We start from the raw sequence: 26,375 nt of genomic DNA, 5'->3' as shown, positions 1-26,375 counted from the left end.
TTGGAACTCAAGCAATCCCGATAGCCCATAGAGCCAAGTCGACCGAGGGAAACTCACTGTAACGATAAACCTGTTTTGGTGCCTCATGTTTTCATTCCTGTTTCTAATAAATGGACCTGGTGCTACATGCGAAATTAGGCAATCCATTTCCTCCACGACGCTCTTCATAGTGCGAATGGACCGCCATTTTCACGCCTTTCTAAAACGCTCCACAAACATTTCCTTGCAACTCCGTATGCGTGAGCTGCGGATGAGTGTTCATTACTAGAATAATTGTGCAGGTGTGAAACACGGCAAATGCAGACACGATACCACCCCCCCCAATACATAATTATGAACGCGCTATAAGGAATAAAGGAGTAGTGCTGACTTGGAATAAGATATAAAACCACGCTGATTCAAAAATATAACTCTACTTGTAGAATGGTACTTGAGGTAAAAGGATGATTTTTAAAATCGATGTCAGTATTGATTTGATGTTCCCCCAGGAATATCTATAAAGGCAAACGAGTGAAAACCTGACTCTTAAAGAGTAAGTTCCGCAAGCCACTCCAAAAGAGTTAAAACCACTCTAACAGACAAACCAAAGTGGAAATCTCATTCTTTTGGAGAGAACTTCACTCTATTAAGAGTGATTTGACTCTTTTAAGAGTGGTTTTCCTCTCTTTGGAGTGCTTTTCAAAAGGGACTTACTCTTTCTCGAGAGTATTAGAGTGTTCAACTCTTTTACCTTTTCACAGAGTAGAGAAAATACTAGAGAACTAATGTTAACGTGGTTGTGGAATTAGCATGATTTTTCGTCGTTCGATCGTTGGTAGCTGGTATTAAAAAGAAGTAACAGTGTTTTATGAGGGATCACGAACTGTCAAACATATTGGGAGGTTTCATCTTTGCATCACGCAAGAAGCACACACGCGTACCCGGTTCGTAAGGATGACGTCACTTCAGTTTAAACCACGCCCACTTCACATAGAGTTACATGTGTTGATATAATCGCCGTTTACGTGGAACCACGGAACTGGAAGTTAACAGGCAACTTCAGCGATCGTCCAGTGGGAGCCTGCAAATTGTGGTGCGTCCACCTTTGTGACGAAGTCACTTACGAACCGGATAGACATTATCACTTTAACTTGTATGGGAGGCCAAAGTTTGCAGAAATAATCTCGTTTTGGTTGGTTTTCGAATGGACATTTGTCCCATTCATTAAAAATAGAGTTGTATTTATTTCCATTTAGTATTTAGTTGTACAGGTACGTGTGTTATTATTTGGTGGTCTGCTAGCTGCAACTCTGCAAAAACTGTGTCGTTAAATTTAACACCCCCGGAGTTATCAGAGGACTACACCAAAACCTTTCACTGGTGTTATTTTGGTGTTACCTTTAGCACCCTTATAGGTGTGCAAAGTACCACCAGCATTATCATATGGTGTGGTCATCTGACAACACCAACAGTTGTTAATTTTAAAACCATAGTTTTTGCAGAGACGGGATTTTTAAAAACTCTTTGTGACATATAAATCTTAAATTTTTTACCAACGGCCAACCGTGGTTTTATCAGCCACTTGAGGAAAAACACGACTGTGACGTCAAATGAGCAGAAGTGACACATACAATGGCTTGTGATTGCCTGTGCTTTTATTCAACTTCTAAGGAATCATAACCATGCGTATAAAAAACCTTGTTTCATACCCGATTATTTATGACGTGCTGCGAGTAACTTGAAGCATAATAATTATGATTGTGGTGCAGTATACGCCGCTAAAGCAAGATGACGGGGGTAACTTCTCCTATCACACGGCTAGGCTTGAACAGAAGACTAACTCCGATGACTTTCTGATATGACTTCAGAGGAAACGGACTTTAGGTCCGCATCACTAATCAGTTTTTGCCAAAATCAGTCCGTAAGCCTTTTACCTCTTTGAACATGAAAATCTGGCCAAATATAAGAAAAACTGAATACGATATATGATGTATAGTTGCAACGAGGTAGCCATTCAAACAATTGTGCATATCGAAGCCATGCACGAGACCACGTAGAACTGTCGCTGCTTCCTGGTTTCACTTTGAAACTTTGCAACATGCATAATTTCCTCGTACTTTTATCACTGAGGTATTTAAATAACTTGGCAAAATAGCTCCCCTTCCCTTTAATGTCACACAGCTTCACATGCATTTAAAATCTACTTTAATTCGCAGTTCTAAGGTATTTTAATGAAAAATAAAATACACCGCACGTTATTTCCCCACTAAAGTGTCGGTGCGAGACATAGTCACCTGCTTTAGGATAACCTTCCACTGTCTTTATAATCAAGACAAGTTTTAAAATGATATAGAGCAGAATTGTATAGTGAACTAAAGATTATTAGTGCGCCCAAAAAAACAAAGAAAAGAAAAGAAAAGAAAAAAGAAAAAAAAAGACAACAAAAGGTAGGGCTGTTATCTTTACTGGGTGCGAGCGATGTGCAGTAGTTAAGAATGTTAATAGGAATGTGTTAGTTAGGAATGTGCAGAACAAGATGCTTAAACCAATCCACTAGCGAGATCTCTTCATTTATACGTCCAGTGGTACAAACGGTCTTAGTACGGTTTTCTATTTTAAGCTGGAGTTTTGGTGTAAGAGATTCTTCTATCATCAAAACGGGGATTGTAGTCGAAAGCGAGAGGGCGCTACGAAACCAGATGCTTATAAATTATGGATTGTTTCTCGTCAGGGAAAGTAATCCGGTCCTACTGGAGGTTATCTTGACCAGTCGTACACTGCCTTTTCGTGGTCGAGACTTAACGTCTCTAAAGTTTAGGCCTACTTGCTGTCTTGGGTTAAACAATTTCAGAAAGGGCTATCTGCTGGATTGGGACCTCAACATAATTTTCCTATTCATGATCGGTCTAGTTTGAGTCGGGCCTGCGTACGTTCAAGAACTAAAGGTCACTTCCAGACAGCCTGGGTCACAGAGGTCAAAGGTCATCATCGGTTTCATCGGGACTACCGCCAGACCCTGTGAGGGTGAAAACAAATACAGTAATGTCAGCACGATTTGAAAATGGCCGAAGAGTGCCATCAGTTCGATCGCGCGGTTACTTCTGTTAACACCAGTAGGATGCGTGCGCATTACACTCGGGTACAGGAGTATACTCCCCCTCTAGCGAGACTGTTGGGTCATACTCCAGCCGTTCGAGCGCTCAGGAGTATACTCGTGTTAACGCGAGTAGCTCGCTCGAACGCACCCAAAATGTTGAATGATTTTCCTAGTTGTTCAAAGTTGACCATTTATTTAGTCAAATACCGACGCTTAAGTTGGCAAATCATGCACTCTGACAAGACTCCTTTTCGATGCCTTTTGAAATATCAGTGAACTGTCAAAAAAAATCTAGACAGGTTGACTAATTTCCAGTTGCACCCAGCTGACCTTGAAGAGCTAGTCAAAGTTTACTGAATTCTAGTCGAATTTGACTGATCCTATTTAGAGTGTAGGCACCGACAATTAGCTATTTTGGTTCCAGCAATTGAGACATTCATGTCAGAACTCTCTCTACACACCTCTGGGTCATGATCGGCCACTGACGCCCCCTTGATCCGCTCTTGGAAGCACACAGAAAACAAGCAAAAAGTAATGTGCCTGTCTGCAGGACAAAATTTCAGCGCGCTTGCTCAGGTTTGAGCTCGATGCTTTCCAGCTATTCAAACCCCCCTCTACAAAATGTATACGGCCACGAAGATCTCACTTTTACTTTTAACAATTATCATATGAGTCAATTCTCTTGGCTCCAAAGTGTGACGAATGATTAGTCAACACTTTGTTGCAAGGCTTTTCAACACATGATTTTTTGGGGGGTCAAATAATTAGCCTGGTGTCTTGCGGAGTAATGCACGAATGCGCGCGCAGTACGAAATTTGCATGATGGCGTGTCGTGCCACGTATCCCATGGATGAAATGACCGTGCGCTTTGAGGACAAGAAGACGTAAAGTAGGGGCAAAAAAGCAGGTCGGCACTTCAAGTTTTAAAATAAATGCCATGTATTTCAAAAGCCGCACTTTTAGTTCTTTTCTAGGTAATTTAATTGACGTTATTTGAATGACTAGTACTTCTACTTAGCCTCTGTTTCTGGTCTAACTTTGAGAAGTGAAACTGCCAACATCGGTTATCTGGTGCACCAATTTAGAACGACCTATTATCCCCAAGGATGTTATCAGCACTCGGAGGTCCCCCTAGATACGAGTTACTGTCGGCATCTCGACAAAGTGCGTCCCGCAACTTGTTTACTTAAGGATCCCCCGAGTGAAGAGATTTCCATCCTGGGAAGGGGGGGAGACAGGATGTAGCTCGTGATTTGACGCAGCGACGTACGTAGGTATCCGCAGTGCCCCCGGAAAGCAAGGGGAACCTTGGCGTTACAGTTGACGAATTATTGCTCCAATTCTTCTCTGAAAGCGGTGATAAATTCGACACTTAGGGATCTGCCACTTTAGATAAGTGTCATAAAAAATGACTTGTATTCCGGGCGATTGTCTTGCGTGGGACGGGGTTTCGGGTGCACGCGCTTGGTGCCTGCCCTCACGTTGGTGCCCCAATCTACAAATATGGCCAAAGATATGCAGAACACGTGAGGTTTAATCCGGCAACAGTTTCCAGGATGTTGGCAGAAGGTATTTGTCTCTATTATCTTTCGGGTGATAAAGTTAATGCCAAAAGTGTGCATAATGTTTGCAACTGAGCGGCATTCCGTGTTTCCCTTACGCCTGAAGGTCTCTAAGATTCTTTTAGTAAAATTTCCACTAAAATATTGTCAACAAAATGATCATGTCATTAAAAAAAACGACGTCAATGCACAACAATCACCACCGCATCCAAAACTATAATGAATCGTAAAGTCGATTTCCCAATATCGTATAGACAGAATAGCTGAAAATGCGTAGCTCTAATTACGTTATGATTGCATAGCACTGCAATCAAAATGTTCTCTATTGTTCGGACATTTCCAAAGCTTGCGCACTTGCTGTCTGCTTCGGTGTAACTCGACAACCAGTATAAGAAGCTACTTCGGTGACACGCCGTGCTCGTGGACAGGTGCTACACGCGCGTTGCTTGCCTCTTCGACCAATAGGGTGTCGTGATTTGCCAAAGACACGCGCGCGTCAAGCTGAGGAATGCGAGCGCGAGTGCGATGCCACCGAAATTGTGACGTCTAACTGGAATCCGCCCCGAGCTGAAGCGCACCCCCAATTGGGGAAAGAAAGACAGGTGGTTACAAGCGGGTTCTTGCACGCGTGCTGCGTGTACGCGAAGACCACACATGCCGGAATAAATTAGTTATGCGTACTCACCGTACTCTGACATCAAATGCGCATTTACTGGCGCGCCTCATGGCTTGCCTATGTGGTGAGTCACAGACATATAAACGCATTTTTAGTGATCTGCGCGATTGTTAAAAACCTCTATTTACTTAATCTGGCCCCTAGGGATGTAAAACAGTGAAGTTGCAACATCTTAAAAGAAGAATTTTCAGTAGGCTTCAGAAGGCAAAAATCGTGAACGCATTTCGGGAGCACGTTAAAAATACAGGCAATGTAAGTGCGGCGCGTAATAACGCGCACTGGACGCGCTGTCAGACGTCGCTTCGCTAAATATTTGCCAATACTTTTCAATATCACGGGTTTACGCGCAAGTCCGGCCGTCTCTGTGTTTATATGTCTGTGGGTGAGTACCAAAAAGAAGGCCCTCTTTTGTTCCGCCCGGAGCGGATAGTCTGTTTGAAGTCACAATTCATTTCTGGGGGTGACGTGGCAGTTTCACTGCAGTTGTGCATTTCAAAGTATGGGCAGATTTAAGAGATTACCTCTTCTCGAATACACCGTGGTGACTTTTGAATACAATAAAACATATCCCAGGTACCGGGCAAGCTATCCACCAGGGATTGACAAAATGACCGCCGCTCAATCTTGCCCTATGCAGCTCTGGGCCGTTTTCCAATACTCAACTTCGTCTTCGTCTCAAGCTTCGTTCCCAAAGCCAGTCCCCGATTGTGGGCCTAAAGCGTTTAAATTACATTGCATTACTATAATTTTTGGCTTTATTGCATCTTGTTTGATGTTCTGTGGCACTATTAGACTGATTACTGCGCTTACAGCTTCAAAGTCGGCTAGTAAAAAACAGTTGAAGCCTGAGACGGAGCCGAGGTTGAGTATTGGAAAACGGCCCTAGTCTCAAATTCAAACACTGTGAAAGCGCCCTCGTTTGTGTTATGTCAAAGGTCATGAGCTGACCTATGACGCCCTCCAGTGTTGTTTGTTTATGAAAAACTGATGACTCCTTGGTCACCTAGCTCCTACGCAGGGCGATTGGAAAGGCAAATGCATTAGGTCATTTTCGTCCAGCAGCCGCTGGACAGACAATATTTTGAACAAGGGTCAACCTTTGCAGGTTCGCTCGATGCGTGTGAACTGCAAATCCACGCGTTGGTTACGACAGCAAGTAACCCACAATGCTTTGCGCGTCTATAGCTGCGACGTCTTTCCTTCTCAAAATGTTATCAGGAAGCGCATTTGCCTTTCCAGCGCCTTGTGTGGGGGCTGGGTGACGATTGGAAACTGATGAAAGCCGACCTACCTACTTTTATGGGCTCTCTTCCAATTGGTAGAAATATTCACCGATTAGTCTTCTAATAAACTCTCTTTCCATGTTTCTGTACAAATCATCCTCGAAGTCTCTATTTACACTGTGTAAAAATGAAAGAAAACCGAAAAAGTTAAATCTTGCACCAAAACAGCCCACCAAAACCCACATTATGGGTTTAATTCTACCGTCGCTCTTGCTACATAAATCAGGCTCGCGCCACTGTGCTCAAGAGTTTGTGTATGTGTCATTTTGTAGACAAAATTTATTTCCTTTCCAAAGTGACATCATGGCGGACTGGAAAGGTCATGCGTGTGGTTGAGGTGACGAAGTGTACTACGCGTGCTGACCAACAGCATTTCAACGATCGCGAACCAGTCGACCATCTATTCTTGCGCGAGTCATGAAATTCCACAGCAACATGAGCCTTACGGGCTGCGGTATATCGCATATATGTCACGTTTTAGATACCTTCCACACTTTTTAACGAAAGATTTATGATTACGCCAAAAGACTCATAATGTCAAGAATGTTTTTGACTGTGATTGTCGAGAACAGCTGTCTATTTTATTTCTCCAGTAATTTCGAAGCGTTGAAGCGTTGACACAAAGTAGTGAGTCATCTCGTGTACTTCTTTCGTGAAGGAAAAAGTTAAAGGGTTTATTTGCTATGTAGTTGTTTTCCTAAAGCCCTCGAAGATGCTCCTTTTGTTCAATTTTTATATTTTGTTGTGCTGCTCTAAAAGGTATTGTAATTTTGACTTTCAGGTAACCCTATGCAAGAGCAACAATGGAAAAAAAAACTTAATCTTGTATTCATTCGTGCCCAAAACACTGCAGCAATTCTCGACATTTTACTTTCCTAAATTTCCCTTCCTTAGGCGATTTATTATTGTGGAAGTATTTGGCAAATAGGCTTACAGGAAAACTTTTTTCTAAACTGTCTTCGATGAGGAACAGCGTGTCCTCTCTGATTTACACCGCGTCAACAGCGCCCTCAGTTGTTGAGAAAAGCTCAGGATATTTAAAAATCATTTTTAAAATGAGTACACTTTCCAATCTAATCTAAACCCGGCAAAGGATGCCAAGCAGATTCGTGTACCGAAGAAGAGTATGACGTTGCATAAACTGTGTGTCTGAGGGAAAGAAAACTTGACCACAGTGCCCCTTCAATCCGAGAATGTACTCACCCGGATCTTTTTCCCGCGTTCCGCATTTTCTCGTTCAACAGACTCCACCGTGCGCGCTGTCTCTGGTTTTCCTGGGCATCGTTGTACTTGGCCTGAAAGTAGTCGTTGTCCCCTATTCTCTTTTCCCTGAAAAGTGAAACATATGAAGATGTACAAATCTGACTTACTCTCACACCCGACCAGTAGAGATGCTTTCATGATTGTTGTAAAAGCCGCTTGAGACAGTGTGGAAGCTTTTACCATTACTGTGCATCGCTGTGATTCTTGTTGCACATATTTCGTAGCTCGGCAATTTACACTTATCAGTTTATGAACATGTTTGGTAGACGTTGGCAATGTAAAAATGGTAATAAGGTTATAGATTATGTGCTTGGCCCGTCCTGAAAGTGTGTTTAAGACCGGCACAGGAGACTCAACGCAATGTAAAAAATGATAATAAGGGAATGAATAATGTGCTTAACCTGTTCTAAACGTGTGAAATGTGTGTTTAAGACCGGCACAGGAGACTAGACGTAATGTAAAAAATGATAATAAGGGAATAATCTACTTAACCCGTTCTAAACGCGTAAAACGATTGGACGCACTGCCTGAGCCACAGGCGAGGGCATTATCAGCGTTCAGCACTCAGTTTGACACCAGTCAAGCACATAATGTACTCCCCGTTCATAAAATACCTTTAATATATGATGGATTCCAACGATTATGTTCTAGACTTTTACTTTTATTTTCCCGAATACTCCCTTCTATTTTATGGTGTATTCCTTTAGCAAGTTGTCCAAACGAATATCCTTATATGGACTTGGTGCGCGCGTGGCGAGCCGCGTGCATACAGACTCTTGACCGATAAACTTTCTCGCATCCAGGAGGCAGCGCATAATCTACGCAGCGGGCAATTTCACTTCTCAGCAGGCATTATCAAAATAATGTTCATACACGGTCAAATTGCACGTTGTTGAATAGGGAGACTGTCTGGGGTATTTATGAATAGTTTGTAATGTAACAAAGGTTAAACTGCACGTGATCAGGTCAATTCACAATATGGTGGACTCTTGCTCAACCAAAAGCCCACTAACTGCACATGGTTTAATATATCGCACTGACACTGTAATGATTAATTTCTCAAAATTTAATTATCTGTTGTCAGAGCATCGTACGTATGTCGTTGTATCCAGAACATTTGTTCGAATGCTGACATCTTCCGGACTAGGAATGATCCGTATGGTTGTTAGCTATTATTGATAAAAGTCTCGCATGGCTGATTAATTCGGTAAAAACGGGCACATATATACATCCAGAGATTCCGGGTGATCCCATATGTCTGTTTTCTGCGTGCATCTGTCGTGACGTCGGTCTAATTTACTCAACCCCCATCGATTCCTTGTAACACGAGAAGTGTTCAATCAAACGGTTCAGGAGCTGAGGAACAAATATCTTCGGCAAAGTCTACCCGTCCCCTGGCTTCCATTTACTATGGTATTTTTTTCCGGAGGCTTGGAATTGCCGGCCGGAGTTCGATTTGACACCGAATCGGCTGTTCGCCTCCCCTTGGCTTAACACCCGCTCTTTCGCCGTCTTTTCCATTTCGGAACGACAACACACGATAACTTTCCTCTGTTTCCATTTTTGGCTGCTCTGTTCCGAATTTTTTTTTAAAAACGTGAAATACGAGAAAAGTCCTGGTGAAGATTAGAGAAACAGTCCCCCAAAATGATTGTTATCAATAAAATAATGTGGAACATTATTATTTGTGTCTTTATAAAATTCTTTCATGCTCAGAATAGGGCCCTAAAATCATTTTCAAAATCATAAGTGCTATAAGGTTGTTACTGCCATAAGGACCTTATGGCACTAACCCGACGCTATAGGGTGCACTGCGTGGACCTCTGCACAAAAGAAGTCCACACAATGTAGGGTGCGATGGCGATGTGTGGACTCGCACACGTCCGCACAATGTTTTCCCCTCTCTGAAAAACAGTTTCAGAGGCATTTTGGGGTTAGGGTTATCCGTGGCAAAATGAAGAGGAACAGTTCAGGAAATCATCACCATCCAGCTCACAGGAGTGGTCCTAGTCGGAGATAAAGGAGCATTTTCCTCAAGTTTCCTTATCCAAGGAGAACAAAGGAATGTCCACACTTTGGAGGTAAAACAGTTATGTCTGGGTGTGTGTGTGTGGGGGGGGGTAAGACCAGAATTTACCTCCCAAAACAATTCACGTTCAGTGGCACTACAGGGGACCACGACGTACGGCTTTGTCATAGCTAGTTGCAGGAGTTTCAGACATAGGTGTGTATTGCATTATTTTTCATTTTTTCCTTTCTGAAATAAAAAAAACAAGTAAATTATTGAAAAACTGTGGTTTGCTTCTATCCTAATGCTATACTACATCAATTCCGACCCTGCGAATTTCTCTCGTTTACTCCACACGTCCTTTTTCCCTAGCTTCCAAGATCACTAATACTGTCCCTTTTATCCTCCTTGCATTCTGTGGCTGTCGAGTACAAGGATATATTTAGAAGTCGAATAACGTCTTGAAATTATTGACTCCAACTACATTCCCCTGATTTGATTTTGTTGGCTGATTTCTCAATGTGATAATGTGAAGTATTATTTCTGGACTTAGTCTTAGACTTCTTATTTCCAATTCTCCTGAATTGATGGAGAAAATAATACCCCAACCTGTTATGAGCACGTTGTGTTGATGTTCAGTAGTTTATGAGACATCCTGTGTACGCGTACGTACTTTCTCTTTTGACATGTTCCCTGTTTGTTCCTCTGTCTGATATCAATCTGCCACGTGCACGCGACTATACACTGTAAAATCCCCCTGTGCCGTAATCTCGGCTCCTCGCGAAACCCAGCACAGCGACAATTTTAGCAGGAAGATAAGCCCGACTTCGCGCTGGTTACAGAGGGATCAAGACAGGGGCACTTCGTGCCGACAACAGCAAAGTCTGGTGTTTGCCGCATCTCGGTGACTTAGCCGTAGTTCCATCCGAAGAATTAAAATCTCGGTGTACTCCGTGTTGTCACCGCTCCGGAGGTTAATCAAGAGACCCGCCTGTATCTTTTATGATAGAATGCAAGCCTATGTCCGATATCGAATTGATTGGCAATCATATCCGATTTCTATAAGCTCAAATCCGCTTGTTGGGTAACTCAATCTTTAACGAACAGGCTGCTAAATTGCATTAACCAAAAGGACAAGAAGTACCGGCACAGTTTCCCTCGGAATCAACCGTGTCCGCCTCGGGCAGAAGTAACCTCCTTATCGGTCGCAAAGAGCCGCTTAGGTGGGCTGGGGAGGGTACATTTCGTTGGTAGTTACCGTAGTTACTCGTTCAATTGCTGAATATCAGAGGCATATTAGGTGAACTTTTGAATTACTGATATTTTCAAACCCGCTTTGTCAATTGTTTCAGGATTCATGTAGGTAAAATCTGAACTGCTGGCCCAACTCCATACTGAATCTGTATTGCCCCACCTCCAAAACAATATTAAAAAGAGCCTTTAAGTTGTCTTTTCCACCCAAAAGCCAAACTTCCTATGAATGCAAATAGAAAGTGGTACGGAGGCCCCTAACTGCCACGTTTTTGGTGGTACTTTACAACAAACTAATTTCCAAGGTCATTAAAGAGTACCGCAAAGCGCGAGTCGGCGCGTACGGCCGCACAGATATAGAATACACCTTGCGTGCGCGTACTTCGGTTCTCGATTGACCTCGCACGCCCTTGAGTTTGGACATGCGCTGTTGGAATACCCAAAACGTCAAATCGGCTTGGATGCTTACCTGTGGTCATCTGTGCAGTATGTGTGAGCAGCCAGTAGAAGTACAACGCCACAAACGGCAAGCAAAGTAAGCTGCGACATTGTGGTTCTCTGAAATCAATATGAATAAAAAAAAAAGAGTTCAAGTATATCTCGTTAAAGTAATATTGAAAGGTTATTTAACTCCAACCATCCATTGATTGACACTTTTTAGAGGCAAGGATCAATTGGTCGCATATTTTAATGCTTCGTTTCGTTTTTTTCCTTTGGGAGTGTGTTTCTTCCTCTTTTTCTCTATCTTATGCATAATATTACCATTCTCATTTCTTGCCCGATACGGTTCACACACTGTCTTGCTATTCCAAACTGGGCGGACGTTTTGAAATCTTTCTCTACAGACAGGCTGTAACACAACGTGACCAACCATCTCGGACAGATGTGAATAATCGGAAATGGACAACTTTTGTTGCTCCTTTTCCCATAGGTTAACAAGTAACTATTTGAAACAGTAAAGAATTTTTGCATGTGTTTTACAAATTTGGTCAAAGAATAAATTCTCGAGTAATTTATTTTGATATCTGTAAAATATCGACCAATCCATGCCTAGTCATACACCCAACTCATATTTATAAGTTAAAGGAAAACCTCTTGGAAATACATGCGCCTTTAATCTTTCTTCCTGGATCCTCTGTAGTCGCGCCGTTTTAGTAGCATCGTCCATTCTGCGCAACGACAAACAATTACTGATCGGGAGACGAAGACGCTTAACCGTGCGCATCGCGCGGCACGTAAACCAATAAACACCCGGTAATCAGTCAACAGGCCCCATAACATGAATTGAAGGTTCGCCGCAGAATTTCCCAGACGGAACGAGAGCTGCCGATGACAACAATGACCAAGGACTTTAGTCCCCACCGTAGATAGATGGGCCAGCAATAATTACTGTACTCATGAGTGGAAAGAACATTAAAAAAGAAAAGAAAGTGGTGAGATCGGCATTTGAGGGCGAAGGTCGCGTGAAGAAACCAGTTTGATTCAAAACGTCACTTGGGGAGATTTCGACTTGAGAAAACATGCCTACTGTAGCGAGGTAGGTGAGATTTGCGGTTGTCGCAAGACGGATTTGAAAGGGAAAGGGTTTCGTTGCAAGATAGTTAAAGGCGACGTCGCGGGAAAACGAAATGCCTATAAATCTAGTCACCAAACCATTTCTGCTCTATTTAAATGAGCCATTTTCGTTTTAGCGTCAGATATTCGCGTTGCTTCATTTTATCAACCGGTTTGATACAACACCCCACAAATGTTACCTCCAATACGGCTATTTCACAAGTGTGCGCCACCAAGAGTTTGCAACGCGTTGGCCAATCACAATGCGCGAAATTTGTCGACCCAATGCCCAAAGGGTCAACAACTTTCGCGCGTTATGATCGGCCAACGTGTTGCAAACTCTTGGTGGCGCACCATTGTGAATCGCCCGTATTGTCGTGGAATTGTTTTGGATCTTATTTAGTTTTGAGCTATATATGTACATTTACGTCCAGATAAAACTGGCGGTAAACATGATATTGCTGACTTGAGTAGAAGAACTGTTTTACTTCATGGATTTTGTTTTCACAGCCTAACCCAAGGAGGGCTTTCAAGGCACACACCATGGGCGTAAATCCCAGGGGGATGGGGTATGTAAATATTCCCCACTTTTTGACGAGAGTCAGGGGAATGGGTGGTTCAATCATCGCCTTGTTGCAGTAGGAAATAAAATTGTGAAGATTTCTGCACTCAAAAGGGAGAACAATAATAAGGAAAAGCCTTTGATATGCCTTTTTGTGTTAGGTTCTGCACTTCATTACAGATGTACATCTGGATGAGGAACATCGCCCTCAAGTGTCAGATGGTGTCGGCACCCCCCCCCCTTCACGTTGCCGTGACTGAGAAGTCATCCCTATACTCCTCCCCCCATATCCAAGTTCCCAGCACAAATTTCTGCCACAATGCCCTCATGCTCCTGTGACAAAAATGACCTTTTATGTTGCTAAAAATTGTAAAGACATATGGAAAGGCTACATTTTTAAGGCGAACTTAGTGACCCAAAGTAGAGAAGCTGCGATTTTGGAAATCCCCTGAGTGGAGAATTCGAACAAGCTTCAGTTTTAATAGCCACACGGAGAGTGTGCTGCGCTTGCGTTCATGAGAGATCAGTGAAACCCGCAAGAGTTAAAAGTTCAAGTCAAAAAACCCTTGAAGGTATTTTTTTGACAGGCCACGACTGAAATATATAATCTGAGATACGAATTGGGCGCAGCTTCAAGACCATTCACGGACAACAATGTCCGCGAACTCGGGACTGGACATTGTAGTTGAAGAATTGATTAATTGCCACCTGTGTCCCGCGCGCGAGGCCAATTCAGTGATTAATGGCCGGGCCCGGGTTCCTTCACAAGCCATCGGGTGATGCACTTGATGAAGGCCGCTACACCGACGAACCACCGTGTCTCTCGGGTGCCGCAGACATTTCAATTAAGCAGCTGTGTACGATTTCCTAGGCCCGGATCCCTAGTGGCTGAAAAAAAATAAGAAAATAAAAATCCACTGATTTATCACGCTCAGCCAAAAGACCCAAGCGCGGGGATGCTACCTCTCAGCGTGCCGCGAGAAGGATGGGGCGAACACAGGACATCATTGATGTAACTCTCCTTGTAATCTTCGAAAGCTCGTCGCCTTCAGCAAGACACGAGTAGATCAGGCGTTTGGGGAAGGGGAAATCTGTCCTTTCTCCTCCCAGGAATAAATGGGGACCTACGAGGGCAGATATGGTTATGTTTAGCTGTTTGCGCCTGATATGGCAGCATCGGGCTAGTATACTCCCCAGGGAGCTGAGAATGGTTTCAGGAATATTCAGATAATGTGAGCCCAATGTGCAAGGCTCATGTTTTGATATTATAATAATCATTATTCAAAACGTGGCTCCGTATCCCGCTCCGGCTACCCTCGTTTACGCCCTTGCCGTTGGCAGCACGAGCTTAAGCTTATCTGCCTCGAGCAGAAGTACCCTCCTCATCGCCTGAAATGAGCCGCGTTGGTCGGGAGTATTCATTTTGTTGGTAGCGATGCGATCGCAACCCTTGCGTTTTCCAGTCGTACGCAAACCAGCGATGGGCAGGTGCTACCAAAGGAGCCCTCGTTGCTAAGGAAGTAGCGCCCTCTCAGGCTTGGTCTAGCTCGAGGCCCATAGGTTTCTTTATTGTTGCTGAAGTTTTTCAAACCCTGTAATGTGTAAGTTAGTTTAATTATTTTCATGTGACAAGTCCAGGGGCAGAAGGGCAAAACTCTGTAAAGCCATACTGTCCAAGCTACTGAGACAGAAGTCTGAGCATCCAAAAGTTTGTGTTGATTGTATTAAGCAATTAGTCATCCGACCTTCATCCTGCACTGACAAACTCCTACTATGAAAAAACTATAAGGACTACATGTACAACCCTCTTCAACGATTATTTTGAAACATTAAAAAGTCACCAGCAGGGGCAACGTATTGAGGATGGGTTCTTGTCATTTCTGAACGGACATTAACATCTTCACGGATTGTGTTACCAATCTATTTCGTGACATTTTTGACCATTTCAATAAAGTGCTCCGATTCGATTTCACGGCGGCCAGCATTTTATTTGGCGCGCTTTCCTTTCCACGCGCCCCAATCAAAACATCGCACGGCCACAGCCGCGCAAGAACGACAGACACGATCGAACAAAGTAGGGAACCACTTAAATTTCAGGGCGAAGCATGCTCATTTTGGCAAGTCTGGCCGGAAATACGACATTCTCCAACAAGACGTGTACGCTGAGTCAGAACAAGTGAAGACATCCAGGCGACGCTTATTCTCACAAACGCCATTTCAAAAACCTTCCCTTTAATTATCAATCGATTACGGATATATTCTCGGTCGCCAAGCTGACCAGCTATTAACACGTTCGCCCTCACGTCAAAGTTCAGCTGTTTTGAGCGCTTCTATCGAACGGAACATTGTCTGGTTGTCTTCTGATGTCATCGTGTTCTTTTCCAAGTGTAACAAGTCAAACGTTGTGAAATTATTGTTAACTTAATAAGCGAAATAAATCGTATAGATAAAGGTTAGCACTTTGTGCTGGCGAAGACAAGAGGCAAGTCTGAAACCTTGCTCAAAAATACTCCACGTTTATACAATTTCAGTGTCGACTCTCAAAATTTATTCGATTTTCCATCATCTTGAATGTTCCTGAAATTCATAGTCAGTGAGACGACCCTTGTTTATTCCATAACAGCGAGGAGGTTTTCTTGAGAATATGAAGTCCTAAATAGCTCCTGGGTTATTGAACAACAAATACGCAAAGTGAAGCTGAACCTTTCTTTCAAACCCGAACGTGTCAACAAGCTTCAAAACATCTCGTCCAAAGACCAACCTAGCCCCCCCGTCTTCCGACAGAATTATGCGCACTGTTATGCTAAATTTCCCCCTGTTTAAGTCTTTGGACGAGTCCCTTATTTGCTCTAAGAGAGATAGCGTAGCGAGGTTTCCTGTTAACCTTTGGTAGATTACTATGATCAAGTCAAAATGACCCAATTTATCAGGGCCTAAAAGGCAGCCCACTTCCTGGCGAGAATTGCGAGAAGTAGCGGCCAGCTCACGTAGCGGAGGGGGTTGCCATGCACGGACTTAGGTGGCAGGGCCTACACCACGCTCCATGCCGCTGGCTCAGCGCTGAAGGGCCCAGTCTTCGATCGGCCCGCGTTCTCGGTATCGATATTGGAATGGATGGAGGGGGACAAAATGTTGCCTGCGCGAGGTAAAAAGCGAGCCTCGGCGATCGGAGAAGGTCGCTGGATATGATGTAGAGACAGGGCAGAGAGCCTTGAAAGCGTTTGGGGCTAAGTAAGCTGGGGGTAATGATAGGATCGGGTTGCACCGCGGAAAGGAGCGGGCAAAAGGTCAAAAGAAAGGTGTGATGCGGCAAGTAAAGGCTGATACGGCACGTAGGAGTAAAAACTGATGGAGAATTCGGGGAAAAAGGAATCAGAAGAAGAAAAAGAACATTGATCAGCACAGAGTGTCTGGGGAAAATACAAATGAAAGTCAGAAAACAGAAATGGAATTAGGTTTTACACTCGAAATAAAGAGATTTGAAAGACAGTCGAACTCTCCTGACTTCTGGTTTCAACCCTAACGGTGCGCACATGAGCAGGTAATCACTAAACATTGTGCAACATGTTGTAAAGGAGTTTAGTAATTAGGCTTGAAATCGTTATGCAGTGGCGTCAATACGTCCTTGGTAATCAATCACGGTGTGTGTAATGGGTTGACCTTTCTTTACAAATCACATGCAAAATATCTCAAGAGGGCGCCTTAGGGTCAGATTGTAAAGTGACGGGCAACGGCGAAGGAAATGTAGCTATAGATATACACTTAATTGAGGAAGGATCTGGACGCTTAGCCTGCGTTTGCATTAGCATGTTCCCATGATAGGAGTTGGCATTGATGGTTAATTTCGAAAGCAACTTCCTTTCCTAACCTCACACCAACGGCTTCACAGTTTAGACCACTCTCTGGTATCAATTTCCACCGCCCATGTAAGATGTGTTTGACAAGACCAGCACGTCCTCTTCGCATCTTAGGGCAAGTCTGTTTGTTCCCACGTGTCAGTTTGTTACATGTTGAACTAGTACCCTCAGCGCGATCGGATGACATCGCGCCACGAGCGCACGTTCACGCCTAATCATTTTACATCATCAGCGCTAGGCTGTACTCGGATATGATTGCCGCCCCAAACACTCGATAGGTAGCCATTAGGGGCACTTAACGCGTGTTTGAACTCGACGGTGACTGTTGACTCGAGCAACACGCCTGGTTCTCAGCAGCTACGATCCGTGGCCCGCATCCTAACCCCAAAAATTGTGCCGAGTGATTGGATGGACTCTCTGCTGGATCAAACTCAGGGAGGTACGAGCCAGCGCAGGACAAAGGCTATGTGCCGGTGGAAAACAGCGGCCTGCGGGCTGGTAATGGAGGACGCGTCGTAAACTAGACAGAAAGGGTGACCGATACTGTGAACATATCGACCGCGACTGGGTGAGATGGGGTTCGGGTTAGGAGACCGAATTGAGCACGGCTCACGTACGTTCTGGAGCCGTTTGCTTTAATTTGGGAAGTAGTAGAGGCCGTTGTTGATGATGTTGTTGTTGACGATGTTGATGCTATTCTTGTAGTTGATAGTGGTGGTGTTGATATACGACCGATCTGCTGTTGTTGTTGCTGCTTCTGTTTTCGCTGTTATTGCTCCTGGCCTTAAAACTAAACATAAATGACCAGCAAGAAGCTACTCGCTAAGTATACCAAAAAAACCCCAAGAATGACGACACAACAAACACCCAAACAAACCTCCCAGTCCGACCCATTAACACCCCCTCAGTAGCCTCTCTCTTCCCCGTCCCATCTGTCCCCCAACTCGATTATTGACTCACCAATTGCTCTCGACCTTTTTCTGTTTCCTACCCCGACCAGACCGAAGTGAGCAAACGCCAGGCCACTCGTGTGAATGCCCAGCCCCCTCCGCTCCGCCACTCGAAACGTGCCGAGTGACGACGGAAGTGGAATTTCAATCATATCCGCGCGCGACGGTTGTATCTTTCTCGGGTAGGGGTGGGGGGCGCAAGTGGCGAGAGGAGGGTGGGCTGATTGATAGCGCCATAGCAGGTAGCCACGACAGCGTCTGAAGAATCTCTCATTAAATCGGGGCATGTTGTTTTAGTATAATTATGTTATCAGCGATATGATCTGGACAGTGTAAAGGAAATCAGTTCGACTGCAGCTTTGTGCGTTCCACTTTAAGGACGTTCGAAGGGAGATACGAAATAAGGAAGGTGTTTTTTGGAAACGGGAGAATGGCCGTAATCTGGCAGGGGCTTTGATCTGCGCTTTGACAGACGCGAGCTTGGTGACGGGTTTATGGGTAAAGTTTGCGATTATGGAGCTAGGGAGAAAACGAAGCTATTGTGGTTGTGATAATATGGCTGAGACCATAGCGGTAGTGACGTAGTGATTGTAGTGATATGGTGATTGTTATGACGTAGGATAATGAATGATATGGGATGGATAGTTTTGACTGCAGTGGTGCATGGTGATTAAAAAAATGAGATGATGGCGGGCATAGTATTCTAGCCGTAATATGGTTACTGTGGTAGTGGCCGCTTAGACCGAACTTGAATTAACGCGTGAACTTGGAGTGCCGTGGCCTTGTGGACAAGACCATCGGATTCGTAGTCGGTAGGTAAAGCCGCAGGTTGTGGGTTCGAATCCAGCCAGGGGTCATGGTGCGTGTGCCCTTGGCCCAAGGCACTTTGTCACTCATTGCCTCTCTCCACCAAGGAGTAGTTGGGTACCCTGTGAGAGCAGAGATGGTTATTGTGGTTGATTTAGCTGCGTTGCGCCGAAAAGGGAAGCATCGAGCTGTACTCTCCCAGGGAGCCGAGATGATATTTGGAATGTTTCATGGGCCCAGCGAGCACGGGTAAAGATATTGGAATTGCGCCTTAATCGGTTTCCGGATAAGTGCGCTATATAGATTTATATCATTATTATTAAGATGCATAACGCGCCAGTTCGATACTTTAAACAGCCAAGGTATTCGGGGACAAAACGCGCGCACGAGTCAGCGTACGGTTGCACTGACAGGACAGACTGTCGCGTGTGCGCGCGTAGTTGTTCTAGCACAGTCTCGTACTGGGCATGCGCTATTGGAATACCGAACCGTGACAAAAGTGCCCTTGTTGTGTCCTCCGAGCAGTGACGGGGATTATAAGCAACAACTTCAGTTAAAATTGGAAAGTTTCATAACCTTATCGTCTCAAAAGAATATCACGACCAACTTCAGTTGCGGTCTCGTGTGCACAGCATTTTGTGAACACTCGAACGCTCAGGGTAGTCATGGTGCAACTGCACTTTAATTTAATCGGTGGGTGCCCACGCATGTAACGCTCGAGTAGTCCAGTCACTGGTTTTCGCGCTACCGAAAAGCGAGAAAAATCATCTTGGGCGCGCCAAACGAGACCCTTGCGACTCGGAGGGGTTTTAATTATCAAACTGACCCTGAATTATTTACGGAAGTGTGAACGAAGTTGAGTAACCCTCAGGCAAATCATTAACGGTAAATTGACTCTTTTGACAGTGTGGACGCTCGCTCGATAGGTCAGGTTCAGGCTGTGTATAGACACGCCATTCCATGCTGTTACGGCCAGGGCGGATATAGGCACAGAGTGTCGTGTGTCTTGCCGTAGGCGTCAAATCTCGCGCAGGGTGTGGCGGCGAGCGTGCGCTAGGGTGCGTTTGACACGCGAGAATTCGATCCGGGTAATCAAGCCGATTGTCTTTTCGTTTGGTTAGGTTGGGCGGGCAGCCGTTTTCAGGCCTGTAGACGCTATCATTAACGCAGCGCCCCATCGCGTGAACTGGCGAGGCGTAAGGCCATTGGGATAGCTCTGTGGTATTTTAAAGACAATGGGTGACGAAAAATCCATACGACATGCATGCTGTACTCTCTCACATAGGCCTACTTGGACTTCAAATAAACTTCTTGTCTTGAACTGGGCAATACCGGTATCTATTTCTAAAAAGACACATTAAGACCTACTTGGACTTCAAATAGACTTCTTGTCTTGAACCGGGAAATACTGGTATCTATTTCTAAAAAGACACCTTGAGGAGTCCAAATCGCATTCTGTCCATCTTTAATTAATCATCCCCCTTTTGTGGTCTATGGGCAGCGAGGCATACCTATTGACTCGGTCTCGAGCCAATTTTCTCGTTTCGCTTCAATTTTTTTGATCTGCCATAGAAAATTTTGAAACAAAAGAAAATGCTGTGCCAGTTTTAATTCAGTCACTTATCTTGTTAGCAAAAATTCTCCCCAATTTGCCTTTGTTATTTAGGCAGTGCGGTTATGGAGAAAGAGGGATGCCCTGAATTCCTGACAAACTCTGCCTCGACTTATAAAAAAATGTCCTGTAGATTTGATTGGCCTAATTTAATTATCCTTAATAGTTTATCTTGTTAGTTTTATAGGCATTGCCTTGGTTGAACATTGTTCCGGGGGGGGGTTCAGTGTTACGGATGAATGTTGCAAAAGATCTTTTAAATTATTCTATCAAATGCCATTAATTTTGTCTGAAGAGCTCACTTTGAATGTGACCCCGATTTTCCCACGTGCCCCCTGGCTACAATTTTAATGCACAGCTAGAATTTTGATTTATCGTTCTTCAGATATGTACTGCACCAGCACCATAATTGGCATTTACCTTAGTGGGTGTATGTGGAAATAAACCTAATGACGAAGCACAGGGGAAAAATAAATTGATGAGAGGATAGCTAGAAATCGTGCAGCTGACAACAGACAGATCACAGACGTAGTTATGATTTGTAGCAGAGGGCAATATTATGGAAACAAAGTTTGACAAATTAGCCAGTGACGAACGAAAAAGAACTCTCAACTATACGTTACAAACCAATCAACCATTAGAAAATAAAATCTGTAAGGGCGTGCATTATTACTTCGTGATTTAATCTGGAAGTAAATCTTCATTCATTATACTTTGACGAAAAGGCTTTACTGTGACGGATGAAGTGCTAAATTGCTCACGTGAGAGTTGTTACCTATGGCAACAGACTGTTTTCCATGACCAATGAAATACTGCGCATCACCTCGGCGACACTAAATTGCCGCACGACTCTAATGGGTTCCAAAATTGCCCGGAGGAGTGAGGGAAAGTGCAGAGCCAACACCTCGCGAAGCTGCATTGGTGACTGGTTGATGAGCGTAAATATTAATTGCCCGTTTTGCATGCGTAATTGCTTAGTAACCAATGGGAACTTTCCGGTAGGACTCCAAGCCTCTAATGAACGTGACTGGAACGAACTACACAGCCATGGCAGGTGTTGCGTTAAATAGGAAACAAACTCTGGCGTAACTGGACAAGTTAAAGTGTATTGTCTTATTAAGTCTTGGTGACCTTCGCCTTAAAATTAATTAAGGGCTTCAGTTTGATTGTCTGAATCGAATATTGATCGTGTCAAAAGAGATATAATGAGTCGATTGCGTGCACAATTCCTGACGATAGAGTGCCCCAGGCTAAGAAACAAGTAGAAATTTGTAGAAAGTCAACATAAAAACAACGCAGTAATTCATGTTCCTTTGCATTTTTTTTAGATTGGCGACAAAAGAGGCATTTTCTTGAGCAAAAAGTCAAAAAGTCTACTTTTATTTCAAAGGGGTACAGGAAAGATTCCAGAGTTTCTAGAAATGACAATTTAAAGAGCAGTTGCATACAGAATTTCTCCAACCCTATCAAGGCGCCTTGAGGTATATGATTTATAAGTACCTATATATTGTGCAACCACAGTGCGCATAAATGTTAGGACAGAGCACACTGGAAACGAATTACAATTTGTCTGTTCGAGCACGCCGCAGTGGCATTATTGAGAGGGGATTAGTGCACACCAGACTGTGCTTGATGTGTTATTCATTGGATGAATCTTGTCCGCAACAGCCATTCAAAAAATAACAAATGCGAACAAAGAAATTTGCGCAACGCGACAAACCGAGCCATGCAAAACTAATAGCATAAGAATGACGCCGTGGTAATTCAATCTGGCTGCGACCAACTGTCTGTTTTTTTGTTTTCCATTATGTAATGATTTCATCAATACTTTCGTGCTAGGCTGTCTAGGATCGTATCTTCTTATCATAATGCACTGAAAAAGTAATCACTTGGAATTTTCATTCCTGTCGACGGCGGAATCAATCTATGGGCTTAATACTGAAAATTTGAAATAAATTCACTTTTTTCATAATTACGGCGGTACAAAATGAGCGTCTTCATCTAACGAGACGGAAACTTCCACGAAATAAATGTACATCTACGATAAAAATACATTTATGTTGGATGCATACCAAGAGATTGGTGAATTTAAGCAATAATAGGTATTAAAATGTTCATCTTACATGAGAAACTAGAAGTCCTTTCACGCCTGGGACCCATCTGACAAAAAGTGGCTGCACCTTGTTTCCCATTTTTGTTATTTCAGCAACAGTGGAGGGTATTTTGCCCTATGTGTGTTTGTTGCTTAAAATATCTAGTTATTCTGTTGTCCAGTGGCCTTTGCGTCAATAGAAAGGAGATGAAAAGAGCCGTCCGGCTGATACACGATCTTGGAGTGACCAGTAACACAAGAAGGAATTTCATGCAAGCTTTTTCACAAGTCATCACAGAACAAAGCGTTGTGTTTTCATTTGTTTCTAATGACTGTCACGTGCTCTGCCTTTACACAGAAATTTGAGGACCATTTTCAAGAAAACATCTCCCTCAGAGGACAAAGTTAATTCTTCGAGGTTTCTTCGTCCCTGGTCTGCTAAGCAATATTAAAGAGCGAGTCAACTTTCAGGTCCGTCTCCTTGTTTTCCTTCAGGTAAATCGAGCCAACCGCAGTCCGTCAGGATTGAAATTCAATGAGGTTTCAGGAGCCGCATCACCCAGAGTTTGTTCCGGTGTGTGGCTCGGTAGGGGACTCTGGGGAGGCCATCTCACCCTCGCTCCCATGAGTTCGGGCTGCAGGAACTGAAAATCCTGCGGATTTCGCTGGGTATTAAATGTCAGTCAGAGAAGAAATGGCAGTCATAGACGATTTGAGGATATTGATGGAATTGCCAGTTCGGAAATCTTTTAGATATTTACAAGTTCGTGTCGATAAAATTATCATCTTTGCGCATGCGGTATGTCATGACCATGAAGTTGCCTGCAAATTAACAGAAAATTCAAACGCTAAGAAATGTAACGTAATTCTACTGAGGTTCTAGACTTGATACCACGAGACAAAACCTGGTGAGGATTTCTTCGTTTTTAATCCATTCTGTCAACCAAGAAATGTTGTTCCTAACCACATGTGGGTCTTGTACCACATCTAGTGCGGTAACTAACTAACTTTTTGTCCATGTTTCCTTTTTTTAATAAGAAACGTGCACGGAAAAGTTGTAAGAAACTAAGATTTCATTTTCCAAACTGAGCCTCCCCTAACACAAACAACGTCATCTCGACTGCATTCAATGTAGAATTGATTCTTAATTTTAGACATCCAATCTCCTAGATTATTCACCCTATGAAGTAATGTTTGCATTTGTCTCTACAGGACAGGTGCCCTGTGAAAGATAAACGTACCTGCCTATTATTGATATTGGTTTTCATTTCTTTTGGTCAATAATTCACAGTTAATCCGTGCCCATGTCCTCCTGGGTTGATTTGGATCGTATTGGTGCCGTGAAAGCAATGCATAGAATTACAGCAGAGTCAATATTTTTCACCGAATGCTGGGTTCTTAGGGGAGGTTTTGGTGATCGGGTATCGGGGAACTTCGCTTAGGAATTCTCTATTCCTTTGTAAATGATCAACATGGAGCGTTATTTTGTCTCCTACACGACGAACACAAAGAATACCAATTACTGTAGTCTGTGCAGTTCTCACTATTAAAAGAATTCGGATGGAGCTTTTGGGATGGGAGAATTCGACGCAATGTTCCCGTTTAATTAAAGTCCATTCCGGATGACGTAATGTCATACGCACGATCAGTTTCCAAAAGACCAACCGCTCGGCCAATGCTTGTCGTCTTTACCCTTAAGCAGAAGGTCGTAGGTTCGAACCCCTGGCGTATGAAGCCTCGTCTTTTCCCATGAGCCTGTCAACAGATCGGAGCACGATGCTCAAAAATTACACGGAGAGAAGGGCATAACTCACCATATCGTCAAATTAATATTCAGGCAGAGTTTTGAAGGCTGCCTGTTTATGCAAAAAATTCCTTTCAGATTAGCTTTAGCAACGCAATACATCGATCTATGCATATTTCATTCGAAGCAACAGCGAGAAGCTACCTCAGCAAATTCAAATTTCACATTTTGCGCCCAGGAGATTACATTTTACATATCCAACTCTGTCCTGTGGGATCGCATTTTGTTATCATTTGCTATTCTGGGTTCTAACCGATTCAGCTATTACAGGTCGGGAAATTGAAAGAGATGGGAAAGGTTCTTCATCTTAAACTCTGTGGGAAAAACATTAACTCAAATCGAAGCAGACCGTAACATTATTGCAGGAGGATAAGCATATTGTGTAGAAATTACACCAGCTCTACACGACTTTTTGTAAACCTATATTACGCTATACATCACACACTGTGACGGTGTCCATTGTTACGTGGGTTTCGTAAAAATGAACAGCTATTTCCCTTCATGTGGATTCCAAATTGACATTGTTATACATCTTGCAAGGCTGAATACAGAGGTGTAGAGTAAATGACCTATTCTACAGGTCAAGACAGGTGGTAAAAGTTACCCATGTATGTAATAAGGATATCGTCACAAATTGTGCCCCAACCTCATGGAATGGCCCTATTCACAACGAATTGCATTAGGAAGAGTCCAGTTCAGACTGTCAGTAATGTTGAGAAGCTCGGTTCATCTCATGTGACCTTTGCTAACTGCATTTGCTCCAATACCGTAGCTGTACTGGGTCTCAGCCCATCATAAACTCCTGGATCGCACCACATAACTTTTTCCCTGCATTATTTTGTTTGTTTGAATCTCAAGCATGGATAGGGGAATAGCTTCCTTTGTTCTTGAGCAATCCACTTTACCTAGGTCCAAAACCTCAACGTGGAAAACAAGGAATGCAGAAACACCACTACGGGTGGCAATGCCTTTCTAAATTCCCTGAAACCCAACAAGCAGTTCTGGACACTGCAGATTTTTTCTCTCTTATGATAAAGATTGATTTTTCTCCTGGAATCCGTGGACAAGATACGGGGAGAAATGTCAGCCGGTTTACTGATTTCTGTGTGAGCCAGCGGGTTTTCATCTTAATCAATCAGTCACAAACTCCCCCCTCCAAATGAGCTATACAATTGGCACCGTTTCATTCTATCCTGTAAACAAATACCTTGTCTGTGTTTGCAAGTCCGAAAGCAACATCGGCAATACCAACAAATCTAAATTTTCAAAACTGCGTTGAAGGTCATTTGAAAACTAAACGAGACCGACACATCAAGGGTGGCGATCGGGAAAAACACAGTGACCGGGAAAGTCGAAGCTGAATTTCTGGATTTTTTTTCCGGGCGAAAGGTCTATAGTTTGACTGAAGATTATTACCTCAATATTTGTTGTCGGTCACTGCTCAAGCGATTACCCCAGGTCATAAAATACATGTAAATCTTTACAATATCTATAAGAAATTTGTACATCTTGAAAAGCATAAACCACGCAAAGTGTTCCACACTACTATCACAATTTGAAATCATTTTAAACATCGGACCAAGAAACTTAAAAAATAAATTGACTCCAAATGTGCCAATCAATAACGAAAGCACTTCGTATGACAAATTCCACTAACGGGAGCACTTACAGTTTTGCTGTCCAATTTGGAACGAATCGGCTGTTTCGTCGGGGTTTAGTCGCCAATCCACGTGGATCTTTGTCGCTGTCCTCACGTCTGGGTGTAGTGTGATTGCACGCACTCGATGGAGTGAAATCTTTGTACAGCGCTCTGTTCCGCTTGCTGAGGCTCAGTGAAACGTGTCGCATGCCGAACATCTCTTTATACATGGGCCATAGTCGCGATGCATTGTGGGTCCCGCCCCACGACCGCCGTCCATTGTTTGTCGACGGTCCGCCCTTCGACGGTCGGACGTCGCGCTCGACCCGTCCATTATGAGTTTCCGCCAATTAAAAAAAACTTTCTCTTCTGGGACCGC

The 26,375-nt window shown here is 43.6% G+C and overlaps 1 protein-coding gene across 2 annotated transcripts; it reads right to left on the bottom strand.

The window, feature by feature from the left end:
* Positions 1 to 1,616: 1,616 nt before the first annotated feature.
* LOC147795831 (uncharacterized) lies at positions 1,617 to 26,208 on the bottom strand. 2 transcript variants are annotated; one of them, XM_087130796.1, is made up of 5 exons: positions 26,027 to 26,208; positions 11,589 to 11,677; positions 7,801 to 7,926; positions 6,610 to 6,714; positions 1,617 to 2,995 (listed from the first exon to the last, which is right to left on the bottom strand). In XM_087130796.1, exons 2-4 carry the CDS (start codon positions 11,666 to 11,668, stop codon positions 6,612 to 6,614), a joined length of 309 nt encoding a protein of 102 aa, XP_086986922.1. In that variant the 5' UTR covers positions 11,669 to 11,677; positions 26,027 to 26,208; the 3' UTR covers positions 1,617 to 2,995; positions 6,610 to 6,611. The 2 variants fall into 2 exon arrangements, with proteins under 2 accessions (XP_086986922.1, XP_086986921.1); XM_087130795.1 differs by having other exon boundaries at positions 6,606 to 6,714; positions 26,027 to 26,207.
* Between the last annotated feature and the right edge of the window lie 167 nt (positions 26,209 to 26,375).

Source organism: Acanthaster planci, linkage group LG20 (assembly GCF_054643075.1).
Source record: "Acanthaster planci isolate LZ-2023a linkage group LG20, COTS_SCS, whole genome shotgun sequence".
NCBI classification, from domain to species: Eukaryota; Metazoa; Echinodermata; class Asteroidea; order Valvatida; family Acanthasteridae; genus Acanthaster; species Acanthaster planci.
Note: the sequence above shows the minus strand (reverse complement) of the source record. Positions and strands in the feature narration are given on the sequence as shown.